Source organism: Neltuma alba, unplaced genomic scaffold (genome assembly GCF_004799145.2).
Source record: "Neltuma alba isolate B1F8T4 unplaced genomic scaffold, ASM479914v2 tig00012627_pilon, whole genome shotgun sequence".
In the NCBI taxonomy this organism is placed as follows: domain Eukaryota; kingdom Viridiplantae; phylum Streptophyta; class Magnoliopsida; order Fabales; family Fabaceae; genus Neltuma; species Neltuma alba.
The window spans coordinates 9,395-33,494 of NW_021637067.1; the positions used below are offsets into that span (position 1 = coordinate 9,395).

The window sequence follows — 24,100 nt, forward strand, 5'->3', positions numbered from 1 at the left end:
GGTGAATACCATCTCCTTGCATAGTATTTTTCAATCCCATATATATATATATGAGTTTATTCAATTCTATATAATAAGTAATTTCTCTTACTAAAATACTTTTTTAATAGATTTTCTCAATCTCAATTCTAATTCTTATCCTTTATTTTCAATGCCTCTTACAAACCGGACCTTAAGGTGAATAATTCAACTTTGGCTGCAGGCTACTTTGATAGATTCACTTTAAGTTTCATAATTCAAAACAGAGGATCCAGCTGGTTGGTTGCTGTCGATAGCCTCTCTCTAGCTCCAGAGGTTGAAGAGACTCTTTCTCTCGTCAATGCCCCAAAAATATTTATTTTTAAAAAAAAAAGACAGAAAACATATATATTGAATTTTAAAATAATAAATAGATAATGCTGGTTATTTTTCAAAATTTATTTATTATTTTAAAATTCAACAGGTATTTTTTAAAATCATTTTTTTATTTTATATATGTGTATTTAGCTTATTACTCATCCCTATAATTTTAATTATTTAAAACTTTAGTCATTGCACTTCATAAAATTTATAACTTTATTTTTTAATAATATAGGGACAAATTTTTTAAATAGTTAAACTATAAAAATTAAATAAGTTGCATGAGTATGAGTTAAAATTATAAAGAATGAGTTATTATTGACTCAAAATTTTATGACTAACTTCGATTCAAAGAGTGTACTCGTTATTGACCAATTTGGGCTAGGGCCGATATATGTTATTTAGTTATCTGCCCAGTCTAGGGTCCAGTCTGGGTAATTGCTGCTGAATTATTTGGACTTATTTTTCTGTTGGACTCATGGCTGGACTCGGCCCAAATTTGAATTTTAACCCTGCAACTCTGCAACTCTGCATTGTACTTGCAATGGAAGTATGCAACATGCCTTCCTGCTCAACACCATAAATTACAGTCCAAAAAAAGACACTCCATAAATTAAATCCTAAAGAGTAAAATTGTTTAATTTAATGTTCTAAAAAAATAAATCGCTTTAATTTTCTTTTTAGAAGATTATTTAGCAGTAAAGTGGTTCAAGTTTTAAGTATTGATATGTGAAGAAATAACATATAAAGAAATGAAATGAGATAGGTTACATCATGCAGAAATTTTAATTTTTAACAAATTTTGTTGTATAGTTCCCATCCCTGAATTACTAAATTTGGATCCATATTATGAACAACTTATCTACGGAGACAAAAGAACAGATGTATGGAAATGGAGGGGAGCTGAAAGAATTCGAGTCTTCTTGTGGATAGCCTTCAGTAATAGATTGCCAACAAATCCATGGAGAAGCAAATGGTCTTCTTGTTCTCCCTTATGTCCAGACTGCAGTGATTTTGTTGAAACTGTGTTGCTTATTGTGAGGGATTGTGTTTTTGCGAAAAATATATGGGTACAATTGGTAAGCCACAAGTATTTCAAACAATTTTTTACAGCCCCTCTGTGTGACTGGTTTGCTCTTAACCTCAAGAATGATATTGGTAGGAATGGTGATACGAAATGGGATCTTTTATGGGGTGTGATACTTTGGAAATTATGGTCTTGGAGGAACAAGGTTATTTTTGAACCTCATTTTCGAAAACCCCCTGATCCTGTGTCTGAAATAATGCACACCTGGAACAATTATATTTCCTTACGGGATGGCTGCCACCGCCCGCAGACTGAGTCAAACTGAATGTAGATGGGGCTATGACCTCCTCTTGCACAAAAGCTGGATGTGGGGGCATTATTAGGGATTGTAATGGCCACTGGATTGCTGGGTTCACACATCATTTGGATTCTGGGGTGCTGTTCTGTTTTTGAAGCGGAGGAATGGGCTATTTTGAGAGATCTGATCCTGGTTCATGATATGGGATTCAAAAAAGTTATAGTGGAATCTGATGTTAAAACTCTAGTGACCATGCTGAAAAAAGAAAGTAGGAAGGAGGTTGGCAGCTTAATTTTTCATCGAATCAAAGAGATGATGACTTATGACTGGGAGCTGGAGGTCAACTACATACCAAGAGAGCAAAATCGCCTAGCAAAAGCTTTGGCGAAGGAGGGTCTTGCGCAGACAGCTTTTTTCAACTTCTATCCCTCTAATTTAAGGGCCTTGGCTAACTTAGATAGTCTGGGATTTAATCCCCTTTGATTCTGTTTTGTTTTCGTCTTTTGAAGTTTAGCTTCATCCTTTGTACCAAAAAAAAAGCATTTTTCCAATATGAAATGTCAACAAAACTGAAATTTGATTTGTTTTGGCTTCATACATGGAATGAAAAAACCACTAGGACGGTGACACGTGATGAAATGAATGAGGAAGGAAAAGACTCAAAAGTGTGGATCCCCCGCATCACTCACCTCACGGACTCCCTCAAGTCATAATCAATTGGACCATCATCATACTTTTCTCTGTAAAAGGCAAAATCGGACCCTTCAGCTCGGTTCTTTGCTTTATGTATTTGTTCTGATATTCCTTTATATATATATATATATATATATATAATATCAAAGTATTAGATTCCAAAAACTTACTAGGTCTTGCTAGCGAAGACAATTTTACATATTATAAGTGGATTTTTTATTAATTGGACCAATTTGTGTTCGCATTGTAATATTTCAACTCACATACTTTTTTTAATATTGAATTGAAATTAATTAAATACAAATTTTATAATAAGTCTTGTTATTTCAAAAACTATAAAGGCTTTTTGGGCCAATTGAAACTAAGCATTTTCTCAAATTTTACTTAAGTATGATATCGCCTATTCAACTCTTTGTAAATAGTACTCCTCTAGTCTTATTTGTAAATTACTTTCAGTATATTTCACATAGACTAAACAAAACCTTTAAACTTCATTAACTTTCATTTAAAATTTAACAACTTTTGTCAACCAAAAAAAAATTTAACAACTTTTTAACTTTATTCATATTTAATATATATATTATATTTTATGTAAACAAAGTCAATACAGTAATAAATGAAGGGTAAAATTGTACATCAGTACAAAAAAAATTTCTCAGTGCTCTATAAATAGGTTTAAAAAATATCTTCTCTCCCTCCCTTATAAATAGGACTATAGGAGTTGTATATTAAATGTGTAGGTTTCGAGTGGAAGATGAAAAAAATCTAAAAACATCATTAGCCGTTAATCACTTTTTTTAAAAAAAAAAATTCTCACGAATTTTGATTTGGCTCTTAACTATAATTCCCAAACATCATATCAGTTTGATAATGGGTTAACATACATCTAACACCTCAAAATATTTTATCAAATATATCCAACATTCCAAAGTATTTTGTAATACATCTAATATTACGAAATATTTTTTAGATGTATTTACAGCCCTGAAGTATTTTTTTTACCTTGGTGTTGGATGCACCAAATAGTATTTTTAGGTGTAAGACACATATGAAAAAAAAATTTTAAAGTGTTGGATGCACAAAAAAAAAACTCCAAGATGCTAGATGCATCTAAAAAAAAATATTTCAACATGTTGGATGTAACAATGGTTCTCTCCAACCTGTTACTAACATTTTTAAACTTAAAGCTAATAATACTAACCATGGTAAGAAATAATCTTAGTATAATCTTTGAAAAGACTATCATGGTTATAAAAAGAAATTTGATCCGTTGGAAATGCTAACCATGATAGAAAAGACTTGAACTAATTTTTAGAGATATCTATCATGATTATAAGAGCTTTACTAGATCAATTATATGAAAATCATAATTAATAATATTTCACAATGATTAGGTCTTGGGCTTTACGAAATCCAAAACATCACATTTAACTCTAAACTCATAACATGATATTTTTTGAATAAAATTCTTTCAGACTAATAGTAATCAACTATTTTTGAAAGTTATTGTGGATCCACAACTTATAAACACAAGTAAACTCTTAGAAACCTCTAGCATTTTACTAGCATGCAATCTAGCAACAAAAGTAACTAAGACGATTGATCTTAGATAAATCATAGTATGCAAAAGGAGTTGTATGTGGCAATATACAAATATTTATCACATGAAAAGGAGGCTGTACAAGATAAAGTTGATAGCTAAGCCTCTGTTGCCTTCCCTGACAGACCAGCCTTAAAGCTATTACCTGAAAATGTTAAACCATGGAGTGAGACAAATATCTCAATAACCAACAATTCTACTCATCAGGCATATAAGTAAATGCTTGGGAGGCGTCAAGTGGAACAATTACAAAAATCATAACATTCACAATTGTCACGTGGTTTTATACATATATATATATAAATACAATATCTCATTCTCAATTCCACCTTATTTTCTTACACCTTATTTCCCTTGATTGAACCTATGGACTAGTACTGACCCGTGTGACTAGCAGCTCAACGCAATAAGTTCACTGATCAGGTGATGTAAACAGACCAAATCCACAGAGTACAAGATCGGACCATGGGTTCCCCGTCTAGTCCATTAACTGGGTGTTATATGCCCTACAACAATGAATGGGCCAAATGATCAACCTGTATACATCTGGCGTCCTATCACATTATTACCTCTATAATATGTACAAAATTCACCATTTTTATTTGCTCTATAATATGCCTCTCATCAATCAATATTCATCATCCCCTCTCATATTTATATTCAGGATATTTATAAAATAATCATTTACCAGTAACATATTAACTTTCACATTTACCAAAATCAAGATTTCTAAATTTCAATAATCATGTCAATCCTCAAAATTATTTCTCAATAAATTTATGTCCCACATGATAACTTTATCAATTCATAATTTCATAACTATTTTTCAATAACATGACGTATCTTAAAGCAATTTCAACAATAATACGTTTCATTGCTCAAATCATATCCCAATGGTATTTCAAAAATCTCATGTAATTTGAAATTACTCACAAACATCATACAATTATACATAACAAGTGGAAAGTAGTTATCTTTCAACGAGGCTATAAAAAAGATTACTACCAAGTCAACCCCGTGCTCAAACCAATAATCCAATAATTAATCTACACAATTAATATAATCATATATTAATATAAACTAATTAATTAATTAATTAATTAAGCATATATATTAGTTAAATTTCTAATTTAATTTAATTTTTATTCTAAATTCTCACAACGCTCATAACCCAAAATTAAGCATTTTAGAACAAACTTATAATTTTTTAACAAACCAAATTATTCATCTACATCCTTCAGATTATTTACTCTAATAAAAAGAATTTTTCAAAATTTTCAAATATGAAATTATTATATTTTAAATTCTAAGAAAATCTCATTTGAAATTTAAACCTGGAAACTAAACCATCAAAATTCAATAGTACCTCAAATATTCATAAATAAATAATATAATCAAAATTTTAATGGTATAATTATAAGTTTTTCTTCCACAAATAGTGGACTTTTTAGCTAAAATAATTATTTTAAAACCTCCAGTTACCCAATAAATAAAACAAAACCAATTAAAATCGCAATAATATGTCAAATAATCCAAATAAATTATTTAACTTAATTTTGATTGGTATAAATATGATATATCCCATAAATAACATATTTTTAACTAAAAATTAATTTTTAAATACTAAAACCAACAAATGGACAAATCTAAACCGATTAAAATAACTACTCATTTACTTCTAAATCCTTATAGTTATCTATTATTAAAACTCACTACTTACGCCATACCTAAATTACTATAGTAATATTGTCATTAGAAAGCTTAAAATCATAGAAAATATTTGTGAAAAAAGTTTAATAAAAAAAAATAATTTTATGTATCTAAATGATACTCAAATGCTTTCCTTATCCTTCAAAAAGCACGTATCCCCAGCTTCTAGCTCTCTCTTTTTTCCTCTTTGCCTCTTACAATCTTTTTCTCTCTACCCTGTCTTTCGCTTTCTCTTTATTTCTTATTAATCACCCTTCTCTTCATTTATCTCCTGCAACAGCCTCCTCCCTTTTTTTCTTCTTAATTACTTCCAACCCTCCAAATTTCCATTGTGGGCAAACGGTGGGTGGGGGTTTCTTTTTTTTATTTTTTTATTTTTTAATAATAATAAATATTATTATATTTTGATTATTATTTTGATTATTTTTTATTTTTGCGTAAATCTTAAAATAAAATTTAGGATGTTATATTAGATTTATTACAAAGTATTTTAGAGTACTGAATGTACTTGAAAAAATATTTCGAGATGCTAGATGTCTTTTAACCATTAATAATATATATTGATCATTTTTAGATAGATAATATGAAGAAACCGAGAAAGAAAAACAAGAAGCCGTTTTTTTATTTGAACTTGGGCACCCAACAACTTAGATCAATCCAGACCATCATGGGGTGTGCTGATTTTTGGCTAAGACAGGTCATAGTGACTATACTGATACAGTTTTAATTCCAGAGGCTTCAACTGAATGCCTGGTTATATTATTGGAGGACAAAGAGGCCACAGCTGCTGGAAGATCTACTGCAACGACTGTATGAGCTTTTTAGGATTTTAATTTTCTCCTTCAGGCCTAACTTGTCCTTTTCACCGGAAAAAAAAAAAACTTAGATCAATCCAATGTTATATACTCGCCGGCTTTTAAATATAAAAGATTCAAGTAACTTGTGTTAAAAGAGCTAGGAAAAATTGATGCATGTTTTCTATACACTATTAATTTAACTAATATTTTCAATTCTTTGGATTAACGATCTAATCTTATATTTTATGATTAAAAAATTATTATAATAAATAAGACAGAAATAGAGGAATATGTGAGACATGTCTTGATTTTAATGAACCCCTCAATCCAACTCACCTAAGTTTTAATTAATAATAATAATAATAATAATAATAATAAAGGAATATCTAAAGGAAGGCGATTGAGATTCGTCCGCGGCAGGAACTTGGAACTTGGAACTTGGAAGCATGTCCTCGTCAGGTGTTTGAAGGACCCGGCGGCCTCTCATATCCAACCTTGCATGCCGTGTTTCTATTTTCATTCTAGAATTTATAAGAGAGGATTATAATGAGATTATAAAAAAAAATTACTAAAACATCCCACTAATAATCTAAACAGTCTATAATAATAAGTTTCAGAATTGAAAAAGATAATTTTTGAGACTTATTTTGTAATTATTTTTTCTTTTTAGAATCTTATTATAATTCTTTCATTTTAAAATTATGCAGAATCCACAGTGGTGGGATCATAATTGAATTGGCGCTCATAAACACACACAGTACTTTCGTTCTTAATATAAAAGTTAGTTTGATATTCAATTTGATCCTAGATATAAAATTTTAATTTACTCTATTTTTCATATTTATTCAATTTTTTTCAAAGTAGTTCATATAATAGTTGTACGTACTAAATATTTTATGAAATAGTATTTATCACTAATATACATGATTAGCAAGAGTATTCTATGAAAGATAATACTTATTTATTATAAATATTTAATTTAATAAATTTTTTTAATTTACTTAAATTAGTTAATTAGCTAACTAATAATCTATTATCACAAAATTCATTGCGTAAATGTATAATTAATAAAAATATAAGAAAATTACGGAGAGGTCTAGAATTTTATCACTAAGAACGATTCAAATTAGAGTACCAATGCTCTACATAAAAATTTATCAAATTCTCCTCATTAATAAAATTTTTAGTGGGAGATTTTTTTTTCCTAATGCTTTTAAAAGGATGAGTCATGTGTGATACGAAAATAAGACAAGATTTCTAGAAAAAAGTGATGTTATGTTGCACTTAACTAACAGTTAAAAAAAAAGAGAGAATTACAGTCAAGATTTAAGAAAGAGAAATAATTACTAAAAAAATTTTTAATAACAATTTAAACAATTAATAATAACAAGTTTTAGAATGAAAACTGATAACTTTTGAGATTTGTTTTACAATTTTTTTAAGATCTCATTATAATTCTTCCTAAAATCCAAAACACAAGTTAAAAAGAATCTGAAACAAGTTTTTAGTATCATTTCTCTTTTTCATTGAGTTGACGTTATCGATCCATCGGTGCGGACCTTTTCGGTCGGTCTTTGAAAAATAGTGATGAAGATAGATAATAAGACAACGTCAGGATTAGTGCGACCACGGGACCGATGATAAGACACCCCCCCCCAAAAGGGGGAAAAAAACGAGTTTTGTCATATGATAAATGTAACGGTTCCGTTTCAAACGCCTAACCTAATTTTTAAATTAATTTTAATAATAAATATAAGACTTATTTTTTATATTTATTAATTTTTTTAAAATTATCTCTATAAATACTTCCTTAACCATAATCAAGTAACGAAAAAAAGAGTATTTGAATACTCTTTTAATTAAATATGTCTTATATTAAAGACCGGAGGAATATATAAGCAACAATTACATGTGATTTAATGTTAAATACTACCTCCATTCTTTAATATAAGATCCTGTTTGACTTTTATTTTGGTCTTAAATATAAGATCCTAATCCATTTTGTCTCTCATATTTATATATATTTTTTCCAAAGTAGTCCTTCTAACAATGATAATTCTAATCAATACACTTGATTAATAATGATATTTTATGAAAGACAACACATATTTAGGACAAATAACTAATTCAACTTACTTTTTTAATCTCCTCGAATTAGTTAACTGACTTTTATAATTAGGACCGGATCTATTAAAAGAGTTCTGTGATTTTTTGGTCCTTCCCAACTCGGATGTCTAAACTGATTAAGGTTACCTTTGAATGTCCAATGACTTGATGCTAAAAACATAATTAATATACATGCGCGCGCGCGGACACGCATATGTATCTGTCTGCTTGATGATTCCAAAAATAAGCATTTGAAAATGACTTATATTTAATATGGGGGGTGTAACATTTATATTTTCAAGATTATTGCACATGCTGTTCATATTCGGTGACCTTGACCTCCTCGTACATGAGTAATAATATATGTGTGTTGATTCCAGTAGCATTTATCATTAATCCTTTAATGATAACTCCATGTGAAGCTATCATACTCCCTTTAGTCTACTCCTTTAGTTTTATTTATGGGATAGAGAGAGAAGACATTTTCTTATCCTATTTATAGGGTATTGAGAGAAATTTTTTATACGGACATACAATTTTACCTTTTATTTATTATTGTGTTGATTTTATTTACATGAGTTATAGTGTATATTAAATAGGGATGAAATTGAAAAGTTGTTAAATTTCAAATGAAAGTTAACGAAGTTTAAAGTTTTTCTTGGTTTATGTGAAATATGTTGAAAGTGATTTATAAATAAGACCAGAAAAGTATAACATAAGAAATTGGTTAACTTTTCTGGCACACCAATAAATAAAAGTTTAAGCATTGCATATATCTTGAGATAATAAAGTTTCCCTATTTTACCGTTAAAAAAATGATAAAGTTATCTTTAATGTTACATTTTTATCATTTATCATCTCTTTCCTATATTTAATAAGGGTGAAAATGAAAAAAATTATATTAATTGTTCTAATAAGGTCTTATATTATATTCCTCCGGTCCTTAATATAGAACCCAATTTTTGAGTTGGTTTTGGTTCTAAATATGAGATCCATTTCTCATATTTATTAATTTTCTCTAAATTACCCACATGGATATTCCCTCAACCATAATCAAGTAGAATAGGGAGATGGGATATTAAGAAGGATGATTATAGTGTTTTAGAAAAAATGTGTCACTTTTTTTTATAATTAACTAACCTACCTAACTTCCTTAATCTAATCAAATTAGTTAAATGGATCTTATATTAAGGATCGGAAGAGTATTTCAGACTATAATTTTCTTCTAACCCACATCTTATATTATGAAACGGGGGGGTTACATCTAATGTGTGTTAGACACCTAGGAATCAAGTGATGGATATTTTTTTTTGGTTGCCCACCCAGTTCACCGGAGCTTTGCTCCGACAACATCTGGATCCGACCCGCATCGCGCACCTGGCTGTGGTGGGTGAGTCTTCTAACAGGAATTTATGCATACGCTGAGACTCGAACTCGAAACCTTACTTAAGCGGTACCAAGCCGCTTACCACTTGGACCAACCCCTGTTGTACTAGTTATCTTTATGATATTAACACTTATTTTGTCCGGGGTGAATGCTATTTCTTTTGTCTCCGCTCTGTATTACTCATATTATTATTTCCTAAACATTTGCATTTTTTCTCCCTTTTTCACCCTCGTATGTTTGTTTTATACATACATACATACATATATATATGTATTCCATTTGTGCAGGTCATTCTCACTGAGGCACATTTTATTTTTATTTTTTGTGTGTCAGGGGTCCTCCGTCGCATCCCACATATCAAACCGCTGATTACCGAGTACTACCTCCGATCCTAATTATAAGAACTAGTTGACTCATTTGAGGAGGTTAAAAAAAGACGTTAAGTTAGTTATTTGCAATAAATGGGTGTTGTCTTTTCTAAAATATTCTTATTAAGGAATTGTATTAGTTAGAACTATCATTGTTACAAGAATTATTTTGAAAAAAAATACATAAATATGAGAGACAAAATGGATTGGCATTTTATATTTATGACCAAAATAAAAATCAAACAAAATCTTATATTAAGGACAGGAGGTAGTATCCGCTTCAAGCTAGCCCATATATTACCTCACTTAGATATTTATAAAAGAGTTAAATAATTAATTTACAAATATTTAAAAAAATTTATTAAGTTAATCATTTCTAATAAATATATATTAATTTTTTAAATTATTCTCTTTAATTATGTATATTGAAACTACTAGTACTTTTTAGTGGGTTCTTATGCTTCATATGAATATTTTGGAGGAAAAAAAATATAAATTTATACAACGTACTTTTTGTTTCGGCACATGATTACCTACTTTGCACATGATTTCCCAATCATTTGTTAGGGTTAACACCTGTGTTTAAGATTGTAATTCCCAATACATCAGCTCCATGCTAGGGAACTTCACAATATCAGAAAGCGAGATTTATAAATACAAGACTGCGCATGTGTGTGTGTATATATGTGTATATATATATTGATAGGCTAATACACGTGAAAATCTCGTATTTAACTATCAAATTTGAAGTGAATATTGTTAGTTTGGATGAATTTATTTTAAATAGTTTTACACCATAAAAGGGATTTTTATTTTGTAAAATGAAAAATAATTATTTATAATAAGACTAAATTTTTTAGTGTCCTTGAATTCATGGGTTGCTATCTATTGCTACTTTGGGAAAAAAAAGGGCACGATCCGTGCCTGTTGTTAGAAGGGGGGGACCTCATGGACTGCTGCCGCGCAAAGCTAAGAAATTATAAATACATATATGAAAAAAAAAACTTTTTTCTAATAAACCCACCATGTGATGCTAATGTTCTATACGCTTTTTTTTATAGTGCGCACATATCTCTGCCTCAACGATGTACAATTACCATATGCCCAAAATGTGTCGTGGAAATTGGCAAAAGAAATAAAATAAACATGCCAGAAATATGACGGACTAACTTTGAACCAAAAAAGGGGAACGTCTGAATTATTCTTATAATATAATAATAACAATAATAACAATAATAATCTTCATCAAAAAAATAAAATAATGCCATGTAATATCAATGTATCATTGTCCTAGTGGTCAAGAAAGTACGCAATTTAAACATTTTAAGTGATTTTATTTTATAAATTGATAAGTATGAAACAATCTTAAGAATAAATCAAAAGAATCTATAAATTGATCAAAACACTACATGAATTGAAGGCATTAAAGTACTAATTCAATTCAACAAGTAGTGTTAGCTACAACTTGACCTTTAAAACGAAAAGAATTATTACACTCAGACTCCTGTTAGCTACAATAATTCTTGTGATCTTCCACAATTTAAGGATAATTAGTAGTTATAAATATATTATATATCTGGCATCAAATAAAATAAAAACAAATCGTTAAAAGTTTCCTTTTAAAATTTTTATTAATTAGAAGAATATAAATTCAAGTTCAGTATTTTCCGTGTATTAACTCAGTAAAATACGGGTAATTTTTATCTATAAAAGTGTATCAGGTTTTTTAATTAATCAAATTTTTAAATAAGATTTTTTAAATTAGTTTTCCTATAAAATGTCACCTCGTGGCCCTGCTTGTATCAATTATTTTCAAGATCAGTGCAAAAATGCGAGATTTCGAAGTTCGATACATACGAGGTGGTGATTATTCTAGGGGATCCAGGCCTTTTGCAGAGCACATGGCTTGCTATAGGACTCTTTTTTCGGACCAAATACGTTTTGCAAGTGCATTTTAATACTCTTCCGGTCCTATAAAAGGATCCTATATTTAGGACGGAAGGAGTAACTTATTAGAGGACCAGTGATTATTGATGGTTGGCGAAAAAAAAAAAGATTGATTATTGATAATTATAATAAATACTGGGAAAAAAGGACAATATAAATAAATAATAAATAAATATTAAAGTAACATTATAATTTATTTTAGAGCATTATTATTGGTCAGTCAGTCGCAATGCAAGAAAAGTCAGTTAGAAAGAGAATTGAGGCCTCCTTGGTTTGTCTATATTTTCCCTGACTTTGGAAATTGAGAAAGGATCAGAACAGAGTGTTGTTCAGCCCGACGACGGGCCCTTCTTACTGTTTCTTCTTCCTGATTCCAATCCGACTAAACCCTTCTCCTCCATCAGCTAAATTCCTCACTCTTTTCTTCTTTTTCTGAGGGCTCTTTCAACTCTTCTGGCGGTTTAATCTCAGTTTCACTAATCATAATCTTTATTTTTGACCACACTAAACGTATTCTCGGTACGTCGATTGTTATTCAATCTTTATTATAATTTTCGATTCTGTTCTTTAATTCTGGCACAAGATTCTCAGATAGAGCTGTGCAGTTTTTGATTAAGCTCTGACGGGGAATTCGGAATCTGTCGGAGGTTTGTATGATGGCAAACAACTTAACGGGGCAGCTCTTGGGCTCAGAGATACATGGATTCCATACAATGCAGGGTATGTATGTATTTGAACGGTTTCATCTTGTTCTCTCTCCCGCTACTGTCTTTCTCTCAGGTGATGGCAGAGTTGAAATTTCGATGCTTGAAATGGCATAACACAAAGCTGGAAAATTTATCATTTTACTTGTTTTGATCCTAACGTTTGGTGAATCATATTACATATCATACGATTTTAGTTTTGGTTAAGCAATGTTAAAAAGGAATGTAACGACGGGAAGAAATATTGGAATCTTTGTATATTTGACGTCATCCATTTGAATAAGTAGTCTTAGCTTTTGATTCAATAAGGTAGTTTAGTATAAAACACTCACGCTTTACTATGGGGAAGGAAGAAAGCTGATAATTTGTGTTTTCACGGTGCCCTTCTTTTGCTATTTGTTGGCCCCTTGCGAATCTTATTTTGGCGACCAGATATTTAGCGATGATTAATGCATATTGTGAATAATCTTTGTCGACTTATGTACTGAAATAGTCTATTATGCGGCCCAGAGTTGGATGTTGGAATCATTATGGAGGAAGCAAGACGCAGATGGCTTCGACCCAATGAGATTCATGCCATACTCTGCAATTACAAACATTTTACCATCCATGTCAAGCCAGTGACTTTGCCGAGAAGTAATTATCTATTGCTATTGGCAACAACTTGATGCTAGTAAAGTTGATGTGCAGTTATTCCACGACCTTGAACAAGATCTGTTCTACAAGCTTGCACTCGTGTCCTTGAGTTTTAAAGAGTCATAATGAAGAAAAGAGATGCAGTGTTTGTTTTTTCAAAAAAAAAATTACGCAGACTGTTTCTTATCTCATCCATTTCTGCTTTTCAGTTTCTACAGCGCATCTTCCATGCCAATATAAAAGCTTAAAGCATGGCATTCTTGCTTCAGATGATCTTTTTAACAAAACTATAAACTTTCAAATCTGTGAATTCTTATCTAAGCAGTACTTAACAAATAGAGAAAAGGGTAAACTTGTAAGATTAGAGATTTGCGAATCTTGTTGTGATGTACATTATGAGTGAACCAGTATACTACAAATGACATGTGACATAATTCATTCACAGCCTTTTCATATATTATGATTAATATAAATCTGAGAAGTATTTTTTTCTTTTCGGATTATGATGTTCTGTTCTTTTTCTCTGCACACCAGGTGGTACTATTGTATTATTTGACAGGAAGAAGCTTAGGAACTTTCGTAAAGATGGCCACAATTGGAAAAAGAAAAAGGATGGGAAAACTGTTAAAGAAGCTCACGAGCACTTAAAAGTGAGAATTCTCATGTTCTTAGGGTGTATATGTTTGTTCACGTGAATTTGATGTCGCAGTATCTGGTTTTTGACACTCCTTCTGGTCATTCATTTTTTTCCCCGTCAATCAGGTTGGTAATGAAGAAAGGATCCATGTATACTACGCACATGGTGAAGAAAACCCACACTTTGTCCGCAGATGTTATTGGTTGCTTGATAAGTATGTGTAACTATAGTTAGCTGAACTCTTAAACCTCATTTCCAATCTGTGATGTATGCATGATACTGCTGAATCTGATTCGGTAATGATGCTTATTTATTTCAGGAGTCTGGAGCATATTGTCCTTGTTCATTATCGTGAAATACATGAGGTTTTGCTTTTTCCCTCTTCTGTTTTCCTTCTAAATTCTCTTTTCACTGTACAAGATCTGATTAAGTTGTAGCTTATGTTGTTGCTTGTCTAAAAGAAGGGCCATATATTTTTTCCTACTCAGATCAAAGTAATTAGTTAGTAATCCTTAGGTCAGGAAGGGAGTTTTCAAGCATGTCTGATTACATGGAAAATTGCATTTATAAACTACATTTCTCACATTGATAATCACATTTTCGATTTCTTTTGTTGAAAAGTGTGGAGCTCACAATCGAGATTGCATTGGTGTGGATAAAAGTTTTTTTTTTTTGTTTTTTGTTTTTGTTTTTTGGTAATATGGTATGAACATGGGGTATGACAACTTTTAGAAAATAGCACGTGTACAGAAAGTTATATATATTGCAAAACATTCGAAATATAGTAGTATATGAATATGTGATTAACAGAGAAAGTCTGGTAAAGAAGAAGCATTTTACCATAAATTGAAGTACCGAGCAAACTTCGGACTTAATGCTAGCAAACTAAAGGCAGATTTGATAGAGAAACATGACAGGGGCCTTTGTCCCTTCATTTGCCTGTGTTGGAAAATTTGCAGCAATTGCTGCATCTATTATGTGACAAAATTGGTGACTTGTGCCTTCCCTGTCTATAAGCTTTACTCCAAAGTACCCCAGTTTAACGGTATCATGCCATATAAGGACACAGCATGCTTTTCAGACTACTTGTCACTGTATACAGTATACACTTCAAATTAGATGATGGTATACCCTAAGGTCTAATTATTATGATAACTGTCCTAACCATTTGCTTGAGCCTTTGTCAACAATGTCGGACTGATTGGGCATGGGGTATTATAAAATGGCCATGGAACCATCACAAGCCAGAATTTGTGGTTTGAGATATGCAGACCAAGAAAGCTGAAGAAGAATGTGAGAATTTGATCACCATTATGGAGGCAACAATGAAGGAACACATGGCTCCAAAGCTTCAAGGATCCCATAATGTCTGGAAGAGTATTGAGACCCATGATGTGGTAGACCTTAATGCTGTTAGGCTGGATTAGCATGTTAGGTAAGTCAGTCAGGGCGACCGTGTTACCCCAGGTTCCCCATTATATAGAGGGGATCAGATGATGTTATATAATTATTTGGGTTAGTTGGACTCTTCCTCCCTTGCTAGACTCTGGTGAAATTATCTGGCCGGTAGCCATCTGTTGGACCTAATGATCATGTTATGCAATTCAGTGGGTGGATGTGTTACCCAAGTCCCATATCATTTGGAGGGGGTTTAAATGATGAGTATATTTTTACCAAGTATTACTGAGAGAACTCAGGCTACTCATTTGAGGCCATGGTTGTCCTAATGTCCTGGACTCTTGGGAGCATGACAGTTGGAAAGCTTGTTCTCAGATCGCCATGTATTAATATGCAATCCAAACCTTTTAGGCACGTTGATGTGATTTGAAATGTTTAGACGTTGGCTGTCTTATGGTGCTGCTTTACTTATGTCATTTATGATAAGCATATTTTCTTTCTATTTGGGAGGATGCTTTGGGAGCAGGGCATGATCGAGTGGAATGAATTGTGTATCTTGCCTATTGATTAGATGGGAAGCCATCATAATGCATCCCACCCTCCAATTTTTAATTCACTCCAAATTGAGTGGGGTTGGGTTCTTTATAATATTTTTTTCCTTCTCATTTCCATTTTTAGTTCACCTCACTGTCCTCCCTTGCCTATTTTTTAGAAGGACCAATATCACAAACATGTTATTGGAAATTTCACCCTTCAAATGCAATCTACGCCATTAATGACTTTGTAGTGTCCAATCAAGAGGTAATCGGATCCCATTCATTGTTTCATTAAATAAATCTTCAATTGAGTGGGTTGTCTTTCCTATCTCCTTCTTACACCATCCTCTTAAAGATCTCCCAACCCCACTTTCTCTGATACTTCAACCAACCTAGTTGTTGGGATTTAATTTTCTTCATGCTGTTCATTTTATACCCTAATAGAAAATGTAGCTGCCTGTAACATGCTCTTGACCAGCGGGCAGCTGCATATTGTTGTACTGATATCTAGCTGGTGCTGGGGTTTTGTCACTTTTTTTTTGGGTTTTTGTGTAAGATATCTAACGCATCTTTATGTTTAGCTTAAAATTCGTACTTCTTTGCTATTTGTGCTCTACCATTTAATCTGTTGGACAAGCACAATATGACATTCTAACCATTGTAGTGTGGTCTATGGCACAGTCACAAGGTTCTCCAGCCACACCTGTATATTCAAATGCTAGTTCTCCCTCTGATCCAACAACACCATGGGTAATACCAGAAGAATTGGATTCTGGGATCGACAAGGCATGCACTGGTGGTGAGAACTTTAAGATGATATTCTATGTACTGTTGGAAACCATCTATGCAACTGGCTTATTACAATTCTCTGCAACATGCTTTGATACTTTTATTGCTTAAATCTTAAGGTTTTATGGCTGGATATTGTAAGAGGAATTAACATATACAATGCATGAAGACTAGTTTCATTTACCGATTCATTGTAGTGCCTATTTCACCCTTCTCCTTTTAACTTTTTCCCGCCTTTCCCATAGGAAGCTAAAGATAAGATCATAAAGTTCAGTTTTGTTTAGGATGCTAAATATAGTCATAGTAGGTTAACATCTGGTGACTGTTGTCATGGGTCCGGTACTTTTATTTACTTTATTAGCTATGTATCCTCATCTCCCCAGTTTTTCCTGTGTTTGAGACAGAGCTGAATGACAATTCAACTGTTAAAAGTCACGAACTGAGGCTTCATGAGATTAATACACTTGAATGGGATGACCTAGTGGTTACAAATGATCTTAACACCTCTACTACTTCCACTCCGACTGAAGGTAATCTATTGTGCTTTCCAGCAGAACCGATATCTAGTCTGGAAATCACCCTATCATCTTAAAATTTCAAATTTAATACTTTGCAGGAAAGGTTCCATTTCTTCATCAAGAAAAACAAATTTTACTGAATGGAAATTCAAGCAGGGTAAGGAGACAATGGTTTTCTCAATAACCTCACTATATTGTTCTATATTGTATTCTTCATTGACGTTCAGGGGCAATTAGTCTTTTGGAACTTCTTGTTAGAACCTATTTTACCTTTTAATTTGACAATATATATTAAAACGGAGGACTTTATAATATTTCACTGACATCAGATTTGATTGATGTCCGGGCATGTAGCATCCAGCATGTGGCTGCTTTATTTTCTTCCATGTTTATATGTGGGATAATGAAACTTTTGGTCCCTCAAGTTTGCATCAATCATTAATTCAGTCCCTGGAATTTAATATTTATCAATCAAGTCCCTAAAGTTTCATAACCATACACCATAAGTCTTTATAGCCTAAAGGGAAGATAACATCATAGGGACTAATTGTGTTTTGTTATAAACTTTAGGGACTTGATTGATGAAGATTAAATTTCAGGGGCTAAATTGATAATTGAGGCAAACTTGAGGGATTAAAAGTTCCCTCCCTCCCTCCCTCCCTCCCTATATATATATATATATATATATATCAATATGAGATCATAGTTGATATATGCTTATTATGTGAAGCCATTAATGATAGAATAATTGTATATTTGACACAAAAAATTGAAGGTAATTGTATATACGGTGTATCAATATGCATTTACTATTCAAATTAATAACTTTTGGTCTGCAGTAACTTGGGTTTTGATGAAGCACTTAATCTTGAGGAAACTGCCCTTTTTCTGGGCTCCCTGACCACTTAATGTTTCAAGGAAGATGATAAACCAAATACGTTGAACCTTGGATGCTTGTTAAGTCTTCCTCCTATGCGGGGTTTTGCAGATTTATCTGCAAATCGGTGGGGAGTTGTTTACTACTTACCCTGTTCACATTACTTATGTGGTAAATAGTAGAATGGGCATTATGATGACAAGATTTGCCAGCATGCTAACCAGGCAGATCTGTGCACAGGTCTCAGCAAACTGATATGCAGATGTCACAACTTTTGATCTAGTCACAATTAGAATTACTACCTTTTGCTTTTCAAGCTTCCTGTTCATATCCTGTTGATTTCATGCTTTCTTTCTTTTCAATTGATGCTTTCTTTTGTAACCTATAGATTTATCTTCTCACTAGGTGGTCAACAATCAATCTGCGGAAATTCATTCTTTTGATATTCTGAACAATTCAATTGATGGGAACAATAGTGCTCAATACAATTTTTCTGAAAGTTTGAATCTTCAGACAGCCACCAATCAGTTAAATTCAAATGCACAGAGTGGACATTCTAGCACCATGGGTGGTGGTGATTTTGTGGGAAATATCATCAATGACACTCTGCAAAGCCAGGACAGCTTTGGAAAATGGATAAACAATATGATGGCTGATTCACCATCTTCTATTGATGACTCAGGTCTTGAATCCTCAGTTTCATCTGTTCATGATTCATACTCTTCAGGGTTGGATAATCATCAATCTTCTCTGCCAGAACAATTATTTAATATCACTGATGTGTCTCCTGTCTGGGCGTGCTCTGCTGAGAAAACAAAGGTTTGCTATTGCGATTCTCAAGTATCTGATAGCTAGTGTCTATCAGATATTGTACATGTAGATTTTTTCCTAGTGCCTATCATTTTTCTGCTTAGTCCATATTGAGCTTTTTGTTGAGACAATAAAATATGCTTGTCGATCCTTGAAGCTTAAAAGTATAGGGCTAAAATCCAATGAGAAATAGGAGTTGCAATCCTTGGCATTATACATGCACATCTTCATCTAAATAAGTTGTCACATATCGCTTTAGACCATAAATAGTTGATGTTGATAATTTAAATATTTACTATTTCGTGTTTTGCCACTTCTAATAGAATTTCTTACCTTCGTTTGCTTGTTCCAGGTCCTAATAACGGGATTTTTTCATGATGATTATGTGCACCTTGCAAAGTCCAATCTGTTTTGTATCTGTGGGGATGTACCTGTTCCCGCAGAAATTGTTCAAGTTGGTGTGTACCGATGCTGGGTGCCACCACATTCCCCTGGTTTTGTGAATCTCTATATGAGTATTGATGGCCACAAGCCCATAAGTCAAGTTGTTAATTTTGAGTATCGTACTACTGTTTTGCAAGACCCTGCAGCTTCCATGGAAGACAGGCACAACGGGGAGGAGTTTCGACTTCAGATGAGACTTGCTTATTTGCTCTTTGCTACACAAAAGAGTCTTGACATTACCTCTAGTAAAGTATTACCTGATGCGCTGAAGGAGGCTAAGAAATTTGTCTCCAAGACATCATATATTTCCAAAAGTTGGCAATACTTGATTAAGTCTACTGAAGACCGCAAAATTCCATTTCCACAAGCAAAAGATGCCTTGTTTGAAATTGCATTGAAGACTAGACTAAAGGAATGGCTCTTGGAGAGAATTATTTTAGGTTGCCAGACTACTGAAGTTGATGCCCAAGGACAAGGCGTAATCCATTTGTGCTCGATTTTGGGATATACATGGGTCGTTTCATTATTTTCATGGTCTGGTTTTTCATTGGATTTCCGTGATAAATTTGGGTGGACAGCCCTTCACTGGGCAGCTTATTATGGAAGGTACAGTGTTTCATACGCACTTTTTAGAACAGTTTTGCAGCCACTGAACTGATTGAAAAGTTCTTTCTTTTGTTGTGGCTTCGCTATTGATGAACTTGGATAAGCTACTTATTTAATTTGAAATGTGTTTACAGGGAGAAAATGGTTGCTGCTCTATTATCTGCGGGTGCAAGGCCAAACTTGGTCACGGATCCTACTCCTCAACATCCTGGTGGATTTACTGCTGCTGATCTGGCTCAGGGGAAGGGTTATAGTGGCTTAGCAGCTTATCTTTCGGAAAAGTCTCTGGTTGAGCAGTTCAATGAAATGAGCATAGCGGGGAATATCAGTGGCTCGCTGGAAACTACCAGCACAAGGGATCCAGTAAATTCTGAGAAGCTCAGTGAGGATCAGCTGTATATGAAGGATACATTAGCAGCTTATCGGACTGCTGCTGAGGCTGCAGCACGCATACAAGCTGCATTTAGGGAGCACTCACTAAAATTACGATCTCATGCAGTTGAACTTTTCAGTCCAGAGGCTGAAGCACGCCAAATAGTTGCAGCAATGAAGATCCAGCATGCTTTTCGAAACTTTGAGTCGAGGAAGTCTATGGCAGCTGCTGCTCACATCCAGCATACCTTTCGTACATGGAAGATGCGTAGACAATTTCTCAATATGCGTCGCCAAGCAATCAAAATTCAGGTTAGTGCTACCATTCTGCCTCTGATAGGACTGATTGCTGCTTAAATGTGTCCCATTGCGAATCCAAGTCCTTTGTTTGAGTTTGATCTAATCAAAATTCACACGGTAGATTGTTATCAGTTGGTACTGATGACAGCATGACTAAGTTATGGTGCAGCCGTGCTGATTCAAGTGTTTTAGAATGTAGATCTAAGCTCCAAAAAACCATTTTTCCTCCGGCGGAGTAATTCATGTCAACTTGTTTGCAAAGAAGCTTTCTATTCTGTTCTATCACTAAAATGGAGATATTGCCAACCAAAAAAAAAAAAAAATTTACAGCAGATGTTGAAATATGGCATATCCTGTGAAGGGCTGCTATGTTGACCTTTTAAAGGTTTTCCCATCTGCTTATCTAGTCACTACGGCGTGGAAATGCTGGTGCTAGGGGAAGTGTTTGTGTAATTGTGTTCGTGATAATGCTGAGTCTGTGCGGAGGTTAGAATCCTCCACATCTAATGATGGACCCTGACAACCTTGCTTCTCTGTGGAAGGCACAAGAAATGCAAGAGCATTTTGGTTCTTTATCAAAACATGAATTTCTAAAAGCTTGAATTAAACAGCCTTGCATTTGTTATGTCTTTTAAGGGGGAGAGAGATGGCCTTATATATATATATATATATATATATATATATATATTCAATAACCTTATATTGGACTCTTGCAAAATCTATCATTTAACAAAATGCTTTCCTAATGTAAGCGCTGTTGGAACTTCTGTGCTATGGTATTAATTGGTTCAGTGTCATATATCTTCAATGATTTACTTTCTGAATTCAACTTGTGAACACATTTATCTGAAATTTGACATGCATGATCATCAAGATAATATCTCATGATAAAACAATTATATGAAAATCATTGATGTCAGGAGACCAAAGCAGGAGTTGGTCCTCACCTGACTCTTAAATCAAATCTAGCAACAAAAGGGAACATTACATTTTCAGACTTCCAGAGATGATACCGGCAGATCTTATGAGCTGAAATGACCTCATACTTTTATTAAGCGACATCCAGGAAAAGACTGATCACCTATGTTCCATTGCAGGCTGCTTTCCGGGCCTTCAAGGAGCGACAGAACTACCGCAAAATTATCTGGTCTGTTGGAGTGGTTGAGAAAGCAATCCTGCGGTGGCGTTTAAAGAGACGGGGTTTCCGTGGCCTACAAGTAAATCCTGTCCAAGAAGCAGCAAGTCAGAAGGAGGAAACAGGGTTTGTTACGGAGGAGGACTTTTTCCGGACTGGCAGGAAACAAGCTGAAGAACGTGTTGAGAGAGCTGTAGTACGTGTTCAAGCTATGTTCCGCTCTAAGAAAGCGCAAGTAGATTACAGGAGGATGAAACTAGCCCATAATCAAGCAAAGGCAAGTTACTTATCCTAGTGACCTTTACTGATAGGTCTCATTTTGCTTATTTATATATATTAAATTAGGGAATTGCGATGTGCAGCTGGAACTAGAATATGAAGACCTCCTTAATTCTGAGGTGGATATGGGAGTGCTGGCATAGGATGATACAAAGACAACCCCAGAAAAAAGGCTCATATTGTATGGATACAACCAACAAATGAATAATCTATGAATGGTTGTTGGTGCCTTGGTTGTACATTTTGTAGATATTGTTAAATCCTAGAGTAGCTTTTCAAATTTTGGCCCCTTCAAATTGCTTTAATATCTTTGAACGGGTCATCTTTGGAGCTTTACAAGTCATAGGGCAAGCATTACGAAAATTCTAGTCAGGTCGACATTTTTTAAGAAAAGAAACCATCATGCCCACACTTGAGAGAGAAATAAAATAAGAAAAAAATTAGGAGCGAAATTTTTTCTCTTTTAAGTAGTAGTGAGATTCACTGTTAAGAGCGCAGAGTTCCTGAATTTTGTTATTGCACTGCAGCCCAAGCGCATTGCTTATTCCATGTTATTATTGAGAGAACAGATAATTATGGTAGTACGCTAAACAAATTTCTTGTGATCCCAGAGAAAATTATTTATTGCTTGATCTTGAAAGATGATTGGCAATATACACCACCGGTCTTAAATATAAGATATACTTTATAGCGTAATTTATATTACAAAGTGGGTTTTATATTTAGAATTGAAGGAGTGTATACTAATAATAATGCGTGTTAGTATTTTTCTCCATGTAAGAAATTTGAAAACACTGCTCCAAATTATTTTTTTTGGACCAGGGCTCCAAATATTTATTAAGATATAAAATCCCATGGTGACATTGAAGTTAATTCCATCGAACAGATCAACATTTAAGAAAAGAGAAACGCCTTCCGCTCATACGTAAGAAGACAAATCCTAATTAATAAACCAAGGATTCTGAAACTGCTCGATGCTGCTCTGTGATGCATCCAAGGTGGGTTGATGAAGTTCAACTTGTGTGATTTGAAGCTTGTGGAATGCAATAAGAGCTTGAACTCTGGCTAGTTCGCTTTCTGTATCATGTAAGTTCTGATGCAACTGAGATATAAGCTTAACGCAACCATACACAGGATCTTCTATCCTGCATCTTGCTTCAAAATATAAGGTATCCACTGCTTGTGCTCGCATGTGCACTGGGATCTGCTGCAAATATTATAATTTCAAAAATATGTTAATGAATATCAAAATAAGTAAATCTAATTTAGTTTTTGCATCACATACTTGCTAGTTACGTCATGATATTGAAACGAATGGAAATCACGGTGAAAAAGAAAAGGGGGGAAAAAAGAGGAAAACTTGATTCTTATTATAAGAGACAGTCAAGTTATTTGTTTCTACTTTTTATGCGCTATTGTATTATTTTAGCTACTAAATGGATTGATATTGAAATTAATTATTCATTTAGCAGTTACCTGAAGCATTTTTCCAACGTTACTGCTACCATATATTCTATGAACACAAGCAAATCTTTCAGGATCATTGGGAGGAAAATAGGGAGAGAAAATGCAATCGGAAGGACACTTTCTTCTTTGATTCTTACAAGCTGCACACCGACCTGAAATCATGATCTCAAAAATCTTCTAAAGAGAGAGGAATAAAGATAATAATCCAAGAGAAAATCTCAGGCACACCAAAAAGATTTCCACAGTATCTTTCTAGTCTCTGAATTGATAGAGAGAAAATCTTTCAGAGATTTTGATCTCTCATTTGCTTGAGAGAAGAG

General features: G+C 33.2%; 2 protein-coding genes across 4 annotated transcripts; one reads left to right on the forward strand and one right to left on the reverse strand.

The window, feature by feature from the left end:
- Positions 1 to 868: 868 nt before the first annotated feature.
- LOC114729303 (calmodulin-binding transcription activator 5) lies at positions 869 to 22,937 on the forward strand. Of its 3 annotated transcripts, XM_028916283.1 has the most exons (14): positions 12,572 to 12,791; positions 12,878 to 12,992; positions 13,487 to 13,612; positions 14,147 to 14,262; positions 14,375 to 14,463; positions 14,569 to 14,614; positions 16,865 to 16,982; positions 17,377 to 17,502; positions 17,589 to 17,647; positions 18,773 to 19,186; positions 19,530 to 20,227; positions 20,362 to 20,911; positions 21,997 to 22,311; positions 22,397 to 22,937. In XM_028916283.1, exons 2-14 carry the CDS (start codon positions 12,926 to 12,928, stop codon positions 22,454 to 22,456), a joined length of 2,784 nt encoding a protein of 927 aa, XP_028772116.1. In that variant the 5' UTR covers positions 12,572 to 12,791; positions 12,878 to 12,925; the 3' UTR covers positions 22,457 to 22,937. The 3 variants fall into 3 exon arrangements, with proteins under 3 accessions (XP_028772118.1, XP_028772116.1, XP_028772117.1); XM_028916285.1 differs by lacking the exons at positions 12,572 to 12,791; positions 12,878 to 12,992 and adding an exon at positions 869 to 877 and having other exon boundaries at positions 13,497 to 13,612; XM_028916284.1 differs by lacking the exon at positions 12,572 to 12,791 and having other exon boundaries at positions 12,922 to 12,992; positions 13,470 to 13,612.
- A 316-nt stretch (positions 22,938 to 23,253) lies between these two features.
- LOC114729310 (LOB domain-containing protein 24-like) lies at positions 23,254 to 23,942 on the reverse strand. Its single transcript, XM_028916293.1, has 2 exons — positions 23,790 to 23,942; positions 23,254 to 23,520 (listed from the first exon to the last, which is right to left on the reverse strand). Exons 1-2 carry the CDS (start codon positions 23,940 to 23,942, stop codon positions 23,254 to 23,256), a joined length of 420 nt encoding a protein of 139 aa, XP_028772126.1.
- Positions 23,943 to 24,100: the final 158 nt, after the last annotated feature.

What these genes read in the sequence shown, in the direction of transcription:
- LOC114729303 (XM_028916283.1), top strand. Translation starts at nt 12,926, where the DNA reads ATGATGGCAAACAACTTAACGGGGCAGCTCTTGGGCTCAGAGATACAT. An exon ending in CGACAAGGCATGCACTGGTG is followed by an intron (nt 16,983 to 17,376) that starts GTGAGAACTTTA and finishes TGTTTGAGACAG; the next exon opens with AGCTGAATGACAATTCAACT. An exon ending in TAGCCCATAATCAAGCAAAG is followed by an intron (nt 22,312 to 22,396) that starts GCAAGTTACTTA and finishes TGCGATGTGCAG; the next exon opens with CTGGAACTAGAATATGAAGA.
- LOC114729310 (XM_028916293.1), bottom strand. Translation starts at nt 23,942, where the DNA reads ATGATTTCAGGTCGGTGTGCAGCTTGTAAGAATCAAAGAAGAAAGTGT. An exon ending in ACGTTGGAAAAATGCTTCAG is followed by an intron (nt 23,521 to 23,789) that starts GTAACTGCTAAA and finishes TAATATTTGCAG; the next exon opens with CAGATCCCAGTGCACATGCG.